This window comes from Triticum aestivum, chromosome 7A, assembly GCF_018294505.1.
Source record: "Triticum aestivum cultivar Chinese Spring chromosome 7A, IWGSC CS RefSeq v2.1, whole genome shotgun sequence".
NCBI lineage: Eukaryota > Viridiplantae > Streptophyta > Magnoliopsida > Poales > Poaceae > Triticum > Triticum aestivum.
Genome location: NC_057812.1, coordinates 15,415,255 through 15,430,137, shown reverse-complemented (window position 1 = coordinate 15,430,137; position 14,883 = coordinate 15,415,255). Strand labels below are relative to the sequence as shown.

Sequence of the window (14,883 nt, the reverse complement as noted above, 5' to 3'; positions counted from 1 at the left end):
CTTCACGCCTCGCCGCCCCCCCTTCACGCCGACGGGCCACGGCCCCGACCGCCGCAGCAGCACGCCCCCGACGGCCGAACGACAACAGCAGCACGCCCCCGACTGCCCACTCTGACGACGATTCATGCGGTCCAGATGTTGCTAACTGAATCCTTCGGCCAGGCATCTTGCTCTCTTATTTTTCTTCATACAGGGCCGATCAATTGTCATGGTGTCCTTAAGCACAATTCACAAGCTTCCCCGTTATCTCTGGGTTATAGATTTGTTGCACTCAATGGAAACTGGGAGCATTACTCTCCTTGACTGGAATCAGTGGCCAGATTATAGATCACACAAGCTGTTGGTGAGCTTTTCCTTTTGATTTATATATCTCTGGGTTATAGATCATCTCCTACTTGCTAGAATTTATTTTCTGTGCCTCTGATAACTCCATGTTCTGTTTGTTTTATTGGCATGAAAATTACTTTGAAAATATACCTTCTGATCTACAATGGAATGTTATCAAAATTTTTGTCTGAATATTGTGTCCGAGCAAGAACTATGGGACATCAATCTTTGCAGATCCAGTCATGTCAACATACCCATAGGATGCCTTTGAATTTTATCTGTGCCAGCAGACCATACAGATCTAATTTTGTAGGTTCGGTGATACATCTGCTCTCATGTCATGCAAAACAGCAACCTTCTCCTTCTTTGATTATATTGTGATTTTAAAAATTAGCATTGGTTTGAGGAACCCCTGGAATAATTGAAGTGGGGTTAAAGGGAGAAGTTCGTTGTCTGACCAGTTCTGAATATTTCACAGCCGAATGGCCTTTAGAATTCATGCATTTTTACTACCTCCTCCAAATTTGCTACAGTGTAGTAATAACTTAAAAGGAGCTACTATCTGTTCTTGAGGTTAGCATAGCAAGATTAACTGGTGGATGACCGGATGCTTATTTCCTCTTGCTTGCTATATGTCATGATTCATGGCCTCCATATGTTCAAATCACGACTCGGGGGCATCAGTTAGTGGCGCATATACTCCGTCGTTGTGATTCCTTGAATGATGTTCATTTAGTCATTTTATAGATTTAGATATCGATTTTTAAGCCTTATGCTCCTTCCATTTTAGGATCTGCCCATTTTCATTCTACTGTGTGTAGCGCTGCTCACATGAAACTCATCACTCATTTGCACACAGGTTAAAGATGGAGATAAAGACATGCTTTTGTGACCAAGGGGTGGAATTCTTTTCAGCTTACAGAAACCTTCTTACCAACATCGCTTCTTGCCGACGCACCAATCTTTAAAAACGAACTGATAGCTACATGATTTTACTTTGTTTTCCTTGGTTTAAATCATGTATGCAGTGTAGTGTTTGCTTTTTGACAATTTCTTATTCACCTGTATGCTTTCTTTTGCAAGTTCATTCCCAATCTCTAATAGCCAATTAATGACTGCATGATCTGGTTCTGCTTTAGTGCCCTCAAACTGTACTTTCAGTTAGATGCCCATTGAATAATGATTGCTTAATCTTCCTATCCTTTTCCTTTGAAATTGTGCTTCACAAATAGTAGTCAAACAAGACTACCATTTACTCAGGCCATGCTTTCAATCCCACGCCTATTGACTAATGATTGCTTCTTCAGGCATGGAAATCCCTGTGCTGACGGTGCTTGCAAATATTTTCAGCCATGGAATATGTCATGTAAGGTGCAGGGGAGTATGCGTGTCCCCATTGGCAGAGATCCCTGCTTTTGAAATTTTTCCGTTTAAATTTCAGATATGTCGAGTTAAGTAAAATTCAGTGGTGAAGAAAGTCTTACGATGTACAATTATTTTAGTGTAAATCTCCGTTGGAAAAAAATCAGTTAGTAAAGAAGGAATACATCATCCTTTTTGTTATAACAATGTTTATGATACTTTATTGCAGAGAACAAAGGGGTTGTAAGATATATGGCATAACATGATAAAAAACAATGAAATCTTAGGTAAAGAGGTGAGACTCGCATATATGTAGACTTATTTTCTTCCCTGTAGAACAATAGCTTTTGTTAGCTAAAGAGGTTAGACTCACATGAGTTACCTTTTGGCCATATTTTAATGATTTATATTATGCTGTGTTGTTCTCTTAGATATGCTTGCTGCTCCGGTATCAAGTGAAGATCTTGGTTCAATATGCTTGTCCAGCGCCTGAAGTATTTGGATGAACAGTATGTCAATGTCAACCTACATGATGATGACTTTTTCTACGCCAAGCATTGTGATCAAGGTATTTCTTTCTGCACACGGAAATTAAAATGTGTAGATGGATGAAAATGGAACATAAATTAAAATGTTATAGTTTGGAAAACACTTGTATGCACAAATAGTTTCTACTGGCTACCTCCATAAGTAGAGCACAAACCTTGGTTGATATGACATTAAACTGTTGGATGACAAAAACCAATAACTGGGATCCGTTGGAACAAGAAACTTCAACTTGTAATGCACATTCGCCATCAATTGATAATATGCCTGGGCATTAGGTTTATGTAAATTATATCATTAGGTATAATTTTTTGCTTACAAACATGCTCTGAACTGAGATGTGTCCATCTGCCTACAACACCAAGATCCATAGAGCAGACAGGCCAGAAGAAATAAGATTGACCTTTTTCCGGAGAAAAGAAAATGAATTGCCCTAAGTTGCAATGATATGTTGATGGGAGAAACTATTCATGACAAGTATCTCAAATATCCCAAATGTTAGTGTAGTTACACGTATTTCTTAGACCGTTGTTTATATGTTTGTAATGTGATATGTTAAGATATCGCAATTGTGGGTTGCATATTTTTCACGTGTAAGTTTAATTTGCATGTTCGACCATTAGCGTCACAATACTTATATATAGCACACAATCTTTGTGAATAGAGGTATGCTAAAAGCTAAGGAGAGGGCTTATATCTTTGTGAATGCATCCATGTAGCTAGGCGATTAATGGAGAGTCGGGTAGAAGCATGTTGATGATATAGAATAGTCACAAGTATACCGTTTATTTAACAACAGTGCATAGTTAGCATGTATAATAGCCTTATACTGTAATATATATTATCTTACTTTTGTTGACATCTTTTGAGAAATTTAGTCACAACCATTCAAGAGCTTGTTCCGTAACTTTGTATGCAGATGTCAAAGAAAAAAATCCCTGTTGTGGTGTGTGCATTATGATTATCCTTATACAGTGGGCACAACTACTTGCTGTCCGGATAAGCTTACTCCTTAATACTACTCTACATTTAGGAATGCAGTGAGTATGTGGTGTTTTTTTTCTGATGTGCAGAGTGGTGCAGTTGGATAGTTGTTCAAGATAATTTTGCCTGAAGTTTTGATATATTTTTATATTTTGATGTGCAAATGTTTGTGAAGGTAGCAACAAAAATTTATAATTCTAAACATTTTCCAAATTTTTATTTTTTTCTGAATATTTTTTGAGAATTATGAATTTATCAAATAAATTCTGTATGAAAAATAAATTTGGAAGGGAAAAAAGAGATAGGGGAATGAAAATAAAAATAGAATTAAAACACAGAAACAAAGAAAAATGCACCAACCCATTATTGGTTGTCATGTGCAAAGCTCCGACTATTATTCGCTCTGTGCAGAAAATAGCGTTTCCCCAGCTGCGTGGGAGAAGAATAATTGGGATGGCTTCAGTGTGCCACAGCACGCGGCCCATGTACGAAATTCTGGAAAAGTCTTTTTTCTAGGAGACGAACGAATAAAAATTTAGTATCACCTCGGATAGAAATAATTTTCTTTTTGACGATGAACGGATGAAAAAATTGGCGAAATGCATGTTGCTTTATTAGTACTAGCACATATGCCCGTGCGTTGCAACGGAAGATAAAATAGTATGCATTTGAAGTCATTGATAATTAAATGTACAAGTAAAACCCTATGTGCACACGAAAAAGGAACATTAACTTCTCGGTTTCGCCTCCTGTGAAGAAATCAATCCGCTATTTTCCATTCAATGATCGAGGATATTTAAGAGTTTTATTACATCATCGTATGCCAGAGAAGGCCCATGAGTTATTCAGTCTAAATCCTTTCAAAAGAGAGATTTTAAGATATGAAATTTCTGAATATTGTAGCAAACATGAACAATATTTTAAATCCGGAACAGTTTTTGGAAAATAATGTACACTTGTGGGAAAAACGAACAAAATATGAAAGGGAACATCTTTTAAAATTCACAAACATTTTCTGGAAAACACCAATTTTTTTATAAAAAGATGAACATTATTTGAATTTATGAATATTTTTTCAAAACAGGAACATGTGTTGAAAATCATAAGATTTTTAGAAAATGTGTATCTTTTATACACGAACAATTTTTTTTGAACAAGTTGGAAACTTTTTGCAAGTTCCAATATTTTTTTAAATAGCATCAAAATTTTGCAATTCTGAACATTTTCTAAAAAAATATTTCTGAATATTTTATATTTATGAAATAAATTCTATAAGGAAAAGAAACTTAGAAGGGAAAAGGAGGTAGGAAAAGGAGAATAAAAAAAGAAGCAAATCAGAGAAACAGAGAAAATGGGTCAGCCCATTATTAGTTGTCCAGAGCGAAATTCTGACTATTTGTTGCTCTGTGTGGAAAATAGAATTGTTACATCTACGTGGGCAGAAAATCAAGTGGGTTGGCTTCGCTGGGCCACATTGTGCGAACCACCTCGGATAAGAATTTAATACCACCTCGGATAGGAAAGAGAATCGGCGGTGAACGGATGAAAAACTTGGCGAAACACACCTTACTTATTATTATTATTATTACTGGCACATATGCCCATGCATTGCAACGGGAGGAAAAATAGTGTGCACTTAATGTATTGAGAATTATATGTGCAAGAAAAACCCTGTGTGCATGTCAAGAAGGAATATTTTGGTTCTGGGTTTCGCCTCGTGTGAAGTAATCAATCCGCTATTTTTTCATTCATTGGTCGAGTGGATTTAAGAGTTTTATTAGGTCATCGCACGCCAGAGAAGGTCCGTGAATTATTCAATCTATTTTTCCATTTATTTGAGGGGATTTTAAGGCATGAAGTTCAATAATATGGAAATGAGGCGGCTCTTCTCTTTTCGAGTCAATGGCAGCACCTGCTAACCAATGGACAACGTAAATATTCAAGAACATACCGCAATGTCAGATTTGAAAGATTCTATGATTACTCTTTTTACTTCTTAAAAAATAATTATTATTATTATGAATTGCCGAATATTCTTGGAAACATGAACAAATTTTGAAATCCCAAACAATTTTCAAAACTTCAATTTGTTTTTTGGAAGTTTCATACATTTTCAGAAATGCATAAACAAAATTTAAAATGGGAACATTTTCTAAAGTCACAAACATTTTTTCAAAAACACGAAACTTTTATAAGAACACAAGCATTTTTTGAATTTTTGAACAATTTTAACAAATGGGAACATGTTTACCTTTCAGAACAATTTTAGAAAATGTGTAATTTTTCACATGAATATTATTTGAATTTGTGAGCATTCCTCTAAAGCAAGAATATTTTTCAAATTTGGAGCATTTTTTAAAATGTAATTTTTTTAAGAATCTTGAACAATTTTGGAAAATGCAATTTCTTTTGAAAAAATTGGAACATTACTTTTCATTTAAAAATTCCAGTGTCCTTTTCCAGCTAGCTCACATGCCAATACATCCATCCTTTGTCCGGAATAATAGATCCATACTTCATACATCTTATTACTACATGAAATTTCACACACGTTTATAAATTGATACGACCGTATGTAAAGAGCAATACGGGGCTATTTAAAATATTTTTATGTTGAATTCGTGAACATTTCACTACAATAAGATTTTTTTTCGAATTGGGAACATTTTTTAAAATACAATGTTTTTTTGAAAATCTGAAACAATTTTGTAAAACAGAAACATTTTTTCCGTTTACAATAAATTTCAGAACGACAATTGTTTTAATATCTGAACATTTTTTAAATGGGAATGAAATTTTGGAATTCTGAACATTCTTCAAAATTTTGAACGAAATTGAAATTCTAAACATTTCATAAATAAATTAATTGATAACAAACGTAAAAATAAACAAAAATAAGATTAGAAATGAAAAAGGGAAAAAGAAAGAGGAAAGAAAAAGAGAAAGGAACCTAAAATGTTAAATAGAAAATGAAAACAAAAAATGTAAACGGGCCGGCCCAGTCTATATGCCAAGCTCCCACTATCTGTCGCCAGGACCGGCAAATAGGAGTTACCAAGCTGCGTGGGCAGGGAAATAAGTGGGCTGGCTTTACTGGGCTTTAGCGCGTGGCCCATGTACGAAATTCTGGATAAACCATATTTCTTTTTCTAGCACATGGATGCACAAAAAATTAGTACCACCTCGGATAGTAAAAAAATCTATTCGCTGGTGAATGGATGAAAAATTTGGAGAAACGCACCTTGCTTTATTAGTAGGTATAGATATAGATTAAATAAAAATTAAATTGATTATTATTATGATATTGTTATTATTACTAGCAAAAGGGCCCGTGCGTTGCAACGAGAGAAAAAAATACCACACGCTCTTAATTTACAAAAAGTTGTCTATAATATGAGAATTTGTAGGTACGGCCCAAACAGAGATGGTCTTAACCTATAAAAATGCAGTTTAAGATTCTACAGGTGTTCTATTTCAACATGGCTTGCATGTAGATTTAATTTGTACAAATAAACGGGCAAGTGATTATGCATTTATTCATATCATGTTCGGAATGGGGTGTTGTTTTGGGCGAGTAAAGAAAAGCGACAAAAACAAACGATGGCACATTAGCACACTATGGATACATGTGGGCATCAATGACAGTTTTCAGTTTAAGAATCACCAACTTAGGGTAAGTCTTGAACACTTCCTTTCACATGCATATTTCTTAAATACATGAAGAATTGTTAAAAAGATACATGATTTTTTAATTATAAAAAGATATTTTTTTTGTCTGGAAAAGAACATTTTTGTATGGTTTCCTGTGGACGCAAGCCCCTATTTCATCACTATTTCTTGCCATATATGTCATAAGTATTGGTCTCTGTTTCATCACTATTTATATCTTATCAAACTTGTCTTTTTTTTGTCATGCATGCCTCCTTTTTATCTTTTTTCATGCATGTCCTCTCTTTTTCCTTCTTATATATAGGAGAATAGCACAACATATCATCTTTATGGGATCTCCTTTGCATTTTATCTTTTATTTCTTTTATAGCGGACATCACATCTTTATTGGGTCCTTCTTTTATTTCTTGTCATGCATGTCCTTATTTATTGGGTATCTCTAGAAAATTTATCTTCAATTTCATGTCCAATCCTGATTTTGCTGAGGTGTTCATCCCCAATCTGAATCAGTACTGGTATGAAAAAAAGACGGATAATGCATTGTTGATTAATTGTAGTGTAGATAGGATTTTTTAAATTGTTAACAGGTAAAATAATATCATATTCAGATTCTACATATTTTTTTAATCAATTTTCATATATAATATGTTAAATTTGGAGTTACGGCTTAGAAGATATGAGTATTTAAAAAAGCATTTGATATGTACTGCGGGTTTAATATCAAAAACATTAGGGAGTTTCTATAAAATAGCAAAACGGACTAAGAATACCTATTTCTTTTATTAGTAGGTATAGAAAATTAAAATGAAAATTAAGTAGGGGTATAGAGGTATAAAGGTATAGATATAGATTAGTATTAGTATAATAACAATAATAATATAATATAATATAGGTAATAGGTATAGGTATAGATATAGATACATATAGATTTCTGCCTCTCAAGAACCCTAGCTTTCTGCCTCGCACAGGCGCCGGCGCCGGTCCATTCCGTCTCCGGCGGCCCTATGGCCATGATGGCGGAGTGGATCTCGGCCCTTGCCGGTGGGAGGCTCCGTTTTTAGATCTTTTTACGAGCTTTGTTAGGGTTTGTGTCCTGCTCAGGAAGGCGAGACGGTGGCGGCTCCCTGAAGATGGAATAAAGGTCACCCTGCCTAGCCCCCGTTCCGGTGATGCTCTTGCATCTTGGGTGGGCATGTGGAGTCGTGTCTCTGGTGGATCTGTCTTTGGTGGATTTGCTCAGATCTGTTCATCGTTCGTCTTCGTCCGTGTGTTTTCAGGTTGGATCATTTTGATCTACACTCTTTATCCGCGGCGGTTGTTGTTCTGGTGCGTTGGTTCTACGGGGCCTTAGCATGACGACTTCCCGACTGTCTACTACAACAAGGTTTGTCCGGCTCCGGCGAGGGAGGGGCGATGACAGCGGCACGCCTCCGGCTCGCTTCGGTGCTTGTAGTCGTCGCTAGATGGTCTACGGTTTATTTATACTGCTAGTTGTACTACTATAATAAAGATACATATAGATTTCGCTAGGAACCTTCACCTTCCCGTCCTCTGAACATCTGTCGGATCGGCGCTGTATTTCCGCAATTCATTTAACGGAAAGGGGTTAAGCGCGCTTAAAAACCTTTTACTGTTGGCCAAAGAGAAAGTAGAAAATTTTGCCACAATTTGGAGAACAATTGACATCAATCTAAGCTGGTCCAGAGCATTTTGATTTCTCCAGCTGCATGAACCCCAAACAGATCCATCACCATCAGTTCAGAACCAAATGGTATCACAAAGCAGCCATGTGTTTTCCCTTTAGCTATATCTATCAGCAAATTTACCACTACACAACAATGGTCCACTCTGAAACAAGCTGTATGTATAAACGTTGGCTTAGCTAACACAACAACGGCAGCAGCACTGTACAATTAGCAACAACAGCCTATGTGCTCCCTTGTCTCTGGTCGGCGGCAGGATGTTGCTGCCAGTCTTGTTCGACGAGGCGGGAGGAGCTGAGCTCGGTGGTGCTGTAGAAGGACTCGTCCGGGCAGAAGCCCCCGTACTCCTTCTCGTCCTCCCACCGGAGCACCTCCCTGATGTATCGGAAGGCCTCGTCGACGGTGGGGCCGTCGCGGGCACGCGCCTGCCACACGAAGAGCTTCCGGTCGCCCGTGTGCGCCGCGTACAGGTTCTTGAACTTCATCGCCACATAGAAGAACGCCTGCTGCGCCATCGACTGGTTGTTGTGGGTGCGGAGCGGGTCGAAGTCGCTGAACCACTCGCAGGCGGTGAGTGGGGACCGCCCGATCTTCTCCTCGAAGATGTCGAACTTGTTGAGCACCAGGACGAATGGTGTGTCGCGGAAAGACGGGTGCCTGGGCAAAGTACGTAAAGATTGAGTAAGTTTTCATCTAGGAATTGAGCTTAGCTAACCGTAGGCAAGCTGTAAAAATGTTCTCATTCTCTATATTAGGCAAGGCAGAATCGGCAATGTGCAGTTTACCAGATTATTAGCCCCTACAGGACCATTTAGCAAATACAACTGACAAGGTTACTTTACCTGATTGTGGCCTCAAACAAGTCCCTGCTCTGAATCATCTTATTCTCGAGGCGCCGACTGTTGCCACTGGCAGGGGCTCCCAGCTGGTCATAGTCACTGAGTGCTACAGAGAATATAACCGCGCGGACATCCTCAAACATTTCAACCCATTTGCAGCCCTCATTCAAGCCCTTGGCGTTGACCCTAATCAGCTGATATCTGATAAGGGATAAAAGTAGATGAGAAAATTAAGTTTTTTTGCAACTTGTTTCTCACGAGGAAAGAGTCATCAACCCATGCAAATGCAAGAAGCAGGCAACCTACATACTGCACTACTTATGAAGTAGGGAAAAATTACAGTGGCTATGCCTTTTCACCACGATCAACAGATACGTTCCACAATACCGACATCAATGTTAATATCTTTAAAAAGATTGCAAGACTTTCAGGTAAACTGTAGACAGCAAATAGAAGGATTTAGATGCAGTTTATACATGAGCAAGGAAGAGAGCTTACTTGTTTTGTGCCTGAGAGCTTGGGTCATGACTGTCACCATAGAGTTCTGACATAGGGTTCCGTTCGTCCAGAGTGAAGTCAATAAAGGCCAATCCATTTCCTTGTGATACTCCTTCAGCATACAAGACATCTTTCTCTGAAGGTTCATACTCATTGCTTGATACTTCAATAGCCTGCAAGGATGGCATAAAAGAGAAAAATCAATTTAGGTACTCAAATAACAATTACTGTGTACACACACAAAAGCGAGGGGCATGCACTGTGCTAATGCTGGACCATTCTAGACAAAGGAAGGACAATGGGTGAAGTCCAGAAACACTTAGTTGTCATAATATGAAGTGCTGGTGTAGCATGATCTTTGTAATACAGGCTGTGAACAGGTTAAAGTAAGGGACCATTCCGCACTGAAATCACATATAAATGGTTTGATGTATACCCTGCTCAAGAAGTATTCAGCAACATCAGGGAGAAAATACAGTTCGTCCTTTCTTTTATATGTTGCTTGTATGGCAGGATGCTTCCACAACTCATCAACAACTGGAGCATATTCACGTGTAGCTGCAGGGAAGAATGCATCTAGGTCTCCCATTGCTATGATGTCCAAAAGCCAATCTGAGAACTTCTTCAGCTTTGCATTTATTGAGTATATGCAGGAATTTAAACCACTTGATTCGTTTCCATCTGCATAAAAAAATAAACCTCAGCATACTGCATATGATCTTCAAAAACATTGGTGGAAGAAATATTAGTTTCCTTGTTACCTTGTTGGGTATCCCCATCCTCTGAGTTTGGGTTATTTGGTATAGCTAAAGCCTCTTCCTCGAAGCGCTCACGGCCCTCTAGCAGAGTCCCAAGGTACTTGAACATGTTGCTTTGGATCATTAGTTTGATATTGTCAAGTTCTTCTGGGGTAAATCTACTTCCATATAGTAACTTAGCCTGTGTTGTAAAACCGAACACCATGAAAATACATACAAGATAAAGAAAAAGTCAAAAGTAAACGAATTGAACTGTCAGGATTCAGTTCGAGATTGCATGATATGATGAACAACTTGTATGATATTCCCTAAAGACTTTGAGATATTTGTTTGAAGCAAAGATACCTATGAGGCTACGGTGACTAGACTAATGTATAAATACCCCCTAGCTTGCAGAAGAATGTACCATGGCACGCATACAAGTGTCATCTGAAACATTTACAAATGTAAAAAACTAGCCAAACTCCAGAACAGTAAAAAAAAAGTTTATACATCAAACCGCCGTACTACATGTAGAGAAAAACACTAGCAATCAACTTCCATCAATAGTTTGCTGGAAGCATATAGGTAAGTTAAAGTCCAAACCAAATAAACATCTAACAGAACTTAATGCATTAAATTTTTCTAAAAGAACATGGTCTGACCTGCTTAAATATGGTGCTTGTTCCAGCTCCAGGTGATCCAAGAATAAGAAGTTTTTGTATCCTTTTCTGGTCTAAGTATTCGGGCACTGTTCTTGCTGAATAAGGAGCATCATCTCTGGGCTCAACAGAGTTTGCAGGAGGCACCGGTAGTGAAACCAAGGTGCACACAAAACGTGTCAAAGGCTGCATAACAGGGGATACAGACAATCAAGTTAAAACAAGCAATATAAGAAGGAAGGGATGCATTAATTTAAGAAAGGAAGAAGAAAGAATTGAAACTGCATTGAACAAGATACATACTGACTCCCATATCTTCCCTTTGATGTTATTTTGGCCTTCTTCCTCATATCCACCATCATGATAGACCCAAAAGTGAGTATCGCGGGGACATTGAACTTGTGCAAACTGTAAGAATAAAGCAGATATTGTGAAAAGCCCAATAAAAATACAGACACAGCATAATTATAATGTACACAGGATTCTCAATTTTGTGTAGCTTAGAGTGCGCATCAATACCCTCAGAATTTTCCGTTCGATGCTGGTAATTTCCCTTCCATTCATATAAACCTGAGTGTTGCCATTACTAGCATTGGGCTGAATCTTTCCATTGAAGTTCAGGTTGGTGCTGACAACCCGGTTTGGCTTTTCCCCTTCCTAAAAGTGTAAATGGCGGGTTATTAGCAACGAATACAGGCTTTAAAGAAAGCTATGTTCCTCTACTACCAATAAGCTTTACCTTTCCCCATAGGCCCGACTCCTTGTCGTACCAATATCTTCCAGGCTTCAGATTTTGAGGAGGCCGTGGGCAGCTAAGCAAGTCTGACATCTCTTCTTGACAAAGAGGGAAGCCATTGACGATGAGCTGCTCGGGCCGGAGCTGGTTTGCCTGGCACTCCTTCTCGGCCTTCAAGATTTGCCTTACCTCCAGCGAGCTGAGCAACCGTGATAGTATCCTGGAACTCTTCCCTAGCTTCGACCGCTTTCCCTCATAGATCGGCCGGCCAATGCAAGTGATACACTTGCGGCCTTCCGGCATCGATCCCATGGCCCTGAGCAGGCAGTAGCCGCAGTACCTCTTGTCGCAGACGATGCACGACTCCTTGCTCTCCCACTTCCTCTTGCCGCACCGGTCGCAGGTCTTCCCCCTCTTCTCCGTCCTGGTCACGGCCACGAACTGCTCCGACCTGGTGTCGTCGAGCTCGCTGCTCTGGTCATACTTGCTATCATCTGCCAGCCCGAAGGTCACCACATGAGACCTCCTCCCCTCCGGCGCAGCCATGGCATGCCTGCCACCGTCGCTCTGGCCCTGGTAACTCGGCGCAGACTCGCGCGACACGGAGCGCCGGGAGTCGTCGTCAGAGTCGGAGTACCCCTCATTCTGGGGGCCTGAATGGGCAAACTCTGAGCTCCTCCTAACCTGCACGGGCGATGGCGGCTCCTGGCGCGCCCGGGTTGCCGGCCTGGAGGCCTCGTCACGCGGCGCCGAATCGGCCGGCCCCGCGCCTCTCCTGGCTCGCGGCGGCTCGGCGCGCGCCCGGCTCGCCGGCGGCCTGAAGACGGGCGCGACGGGCACGGCGGCGCCGCCGTTCCCGAGGAGCCCGTAGGACGCGGAGACGGGCTCGGCCGTGGGCACGTCCGCCATGTCGACGGGGGCGATCCTGGGGACCTCGTAGGCGACGGGCGGGCCGTCGTACTCGAGCGCGATGGAGTAGTCGAGGTTCCCCGCCGCGCCCTCCGGGATGGCGGTCCCTGGCGGCAGCATCCGCCGCAGCATCTCCTCCCAGGTCGCCGTCTCCGTCGCCCCCGCCATCTCCCCCTCCCCTCCTCCGGCGCAATCCGCCGAACACCCGCCGCGCAAGGGCGCAAACCAAAACTCGAAAAGCTCTAACCTTTGGTGGGGAATTTCTCGGCTCGGCTTCGTCGCCGCCGCCGCCTATCCAGCCTGGCTTGCCTGGGCGACGGTCAAGGCCCTGCGCTCCCCACCCCGCCAACCACCACCGCACATCGGCAAGGCCGGTCAACCGGAGGAAAGAGGAAAATCCAAATCTTTGTGGAACGGGTCAAGCCGCCGGGCGGGGAAAGGGACGGGCGGACCGGCCGCGCGCCACCAACCGCGGAATCGAGATTTACCGCCGGACTCCGGAGTGGAAATGGTGGGCGAGGGGGAGCGGGTTCAGACCTGAGGAGACGACGGCCGTTGGGGATATTTCGCCGCTGGTGTGGTGTGGTGTGGTGTGGTGTGATAGTGAGAGTGGATTTTTCACCGTGCCTGGACTAGTAGAGTGGTAAAAGAAATTTCTTCAGAGGTAGTGCTCCCTGCTCCCCGGTTTTACAAGGCCATGGATTTTGTTTCAAATCAAACCTTTTATGTTTCAGCAACAAAAAATATTTGGTACAAAGTTTAAGTCATCCTTTTTCTCTCGATGAACTTTGTTGTACCTACAAGGTTTTATTGGGTTATAGTGTAAGTTAGTGTTTTTCCATGTAAAGTTAGACAAAAAATACAGATTTTCCTCAAAAGACAAAATCCATAGTCTTTATATAAACCCGGGAAAAGTGAGTGCTTCCTCCTACTGCGAGCTCGTTCGGATGAATGTGTTTGGAGGGTGCTTGGATACGTTTTAATCCCATGACTAAAAGTAGTGGGACTAAAACTTGCTAGCCTCACCCATGCTTGGATCCAAATACTAAAGAGACTAAAATCAAGTTATTGAGCATTTATTATCCTCCAAACCCTCCAATCTAAAACCCGCATGTGTTCAAGGAGAGGAATTAAATGAGGAGAGAGAGGGCTAATACATATTTTAGTAGGTTTCCTATGACTAAAATTTTTTAGCCTCAAGACTAGTCCTAGCCTCTCTTTAGTCAGAGGTGCTTGAAACTTTAGCCTCTAAAAGAAACTATTTTTAGTTGTGCTCTTGGTTTTTCCTTGATTGGTAACCTTTGATCCGTCTTTTGAGGAAATTTATTGTGATACGTTACGGATGAACCCCAGATGACGAAGAGATTGTGAACCGAGTTGGCAGGTCCGTTTAGACCATTAATTGACACCGAAGCTGAGAGATTAGCACCTACTGCGGAAAGTATCAGCTTAGGTGCCCCGGGAACTCCCAAGCCTTTAATCTAAATCCAGTAGGCATCTCAGGATACGTTGGACCTGGAAGTAAATACCGGACTCCTTGAGGTTTTTCCACAAATTTGCGCAAAGCTCTTTTTGTAACCATTGGATCTCAGATCCAACGGCTAGGGAACTCCCGGAGCTCCCTAAGCTTAGGTGCTTCGGGAGCTCCTCAGCCATTGATCTGAAATCCAAGGGTCATCTCAGGATACGCTGGACGTAGACATAATTACCGGACTCCTCGAGGTTTTTTTCACAATTTTGCGCAAGCTCTTTTCGTAGCCATTGAACCAAGTCGGCGTTCGGCTCTTCCCTGTGTACAACAATTATGTGTTCGCAAGAATAGATTTGGCCACATGCTTTTTTTAAAGGAGGTTGATACCTCCAGTCTCTGCATCATTGCGATGCACATATTTTTTTAATAAAGATAATGTA

General features: G+C 40.9%; 1 protein-coding gene and 1 long non-coding RNA gene across 4 annotated transcripts; one reads left to right on the top strand and one right to left on the bottom strand.

The window, feature by feature from the left end:
- Nucleotides 1–32: 32 nt before the first annotated feature.
- On the top strand, nt 33–3,376 carry LOC123154292 (uncharacterized). Of its 3 annotated transcripts, none has more exons than XR_006476762.1 (5): nt 34–343; nt 1,187–1,777; nt 1,919–1,984; nt 2,121–2,257; nt 3,155–3,376. It is a non-coding gene; the product is annotated as an uncharacterized lncRNA (long non-coding RNA). The 3 variants fall into 3 exon arrangements; XR_006476761.1 differs by having other exon boundaries at nt 36–343; nt 1,187–1,693; XR_006476760.1 differs by having other exon boundaries at nt 33–343; nt 1,187–1,984.
- Nucleotides 3,377–8,573: 5,197 nt separating this feature from the next.
- On the bottom strand, nt 8,574–13,416 carry LOC123147358 (extra-large guanine nucleotide-binding protein 3; the record flags this gene model as incomplete). Its single annotated transcript, XM_044566588.1, is given in 9 exon segments — nt 8,574–9,248; nt 9,434–9,631; nt 9,929–10,101; nt 10,365–10,609; nt 10,690–10,867; nt 11,331–11,513; nt 11,631–11,735; nt 11,847–11,984; nt 12,067–13,416. Coding segments are annotated over 9 exon segments (2,727 nt in total). The 3' UTR covers nt 8,574–8,815.
- Between the last annotated feature and the right edge of the window lie 1,467 nt (nt 13,417–14,883).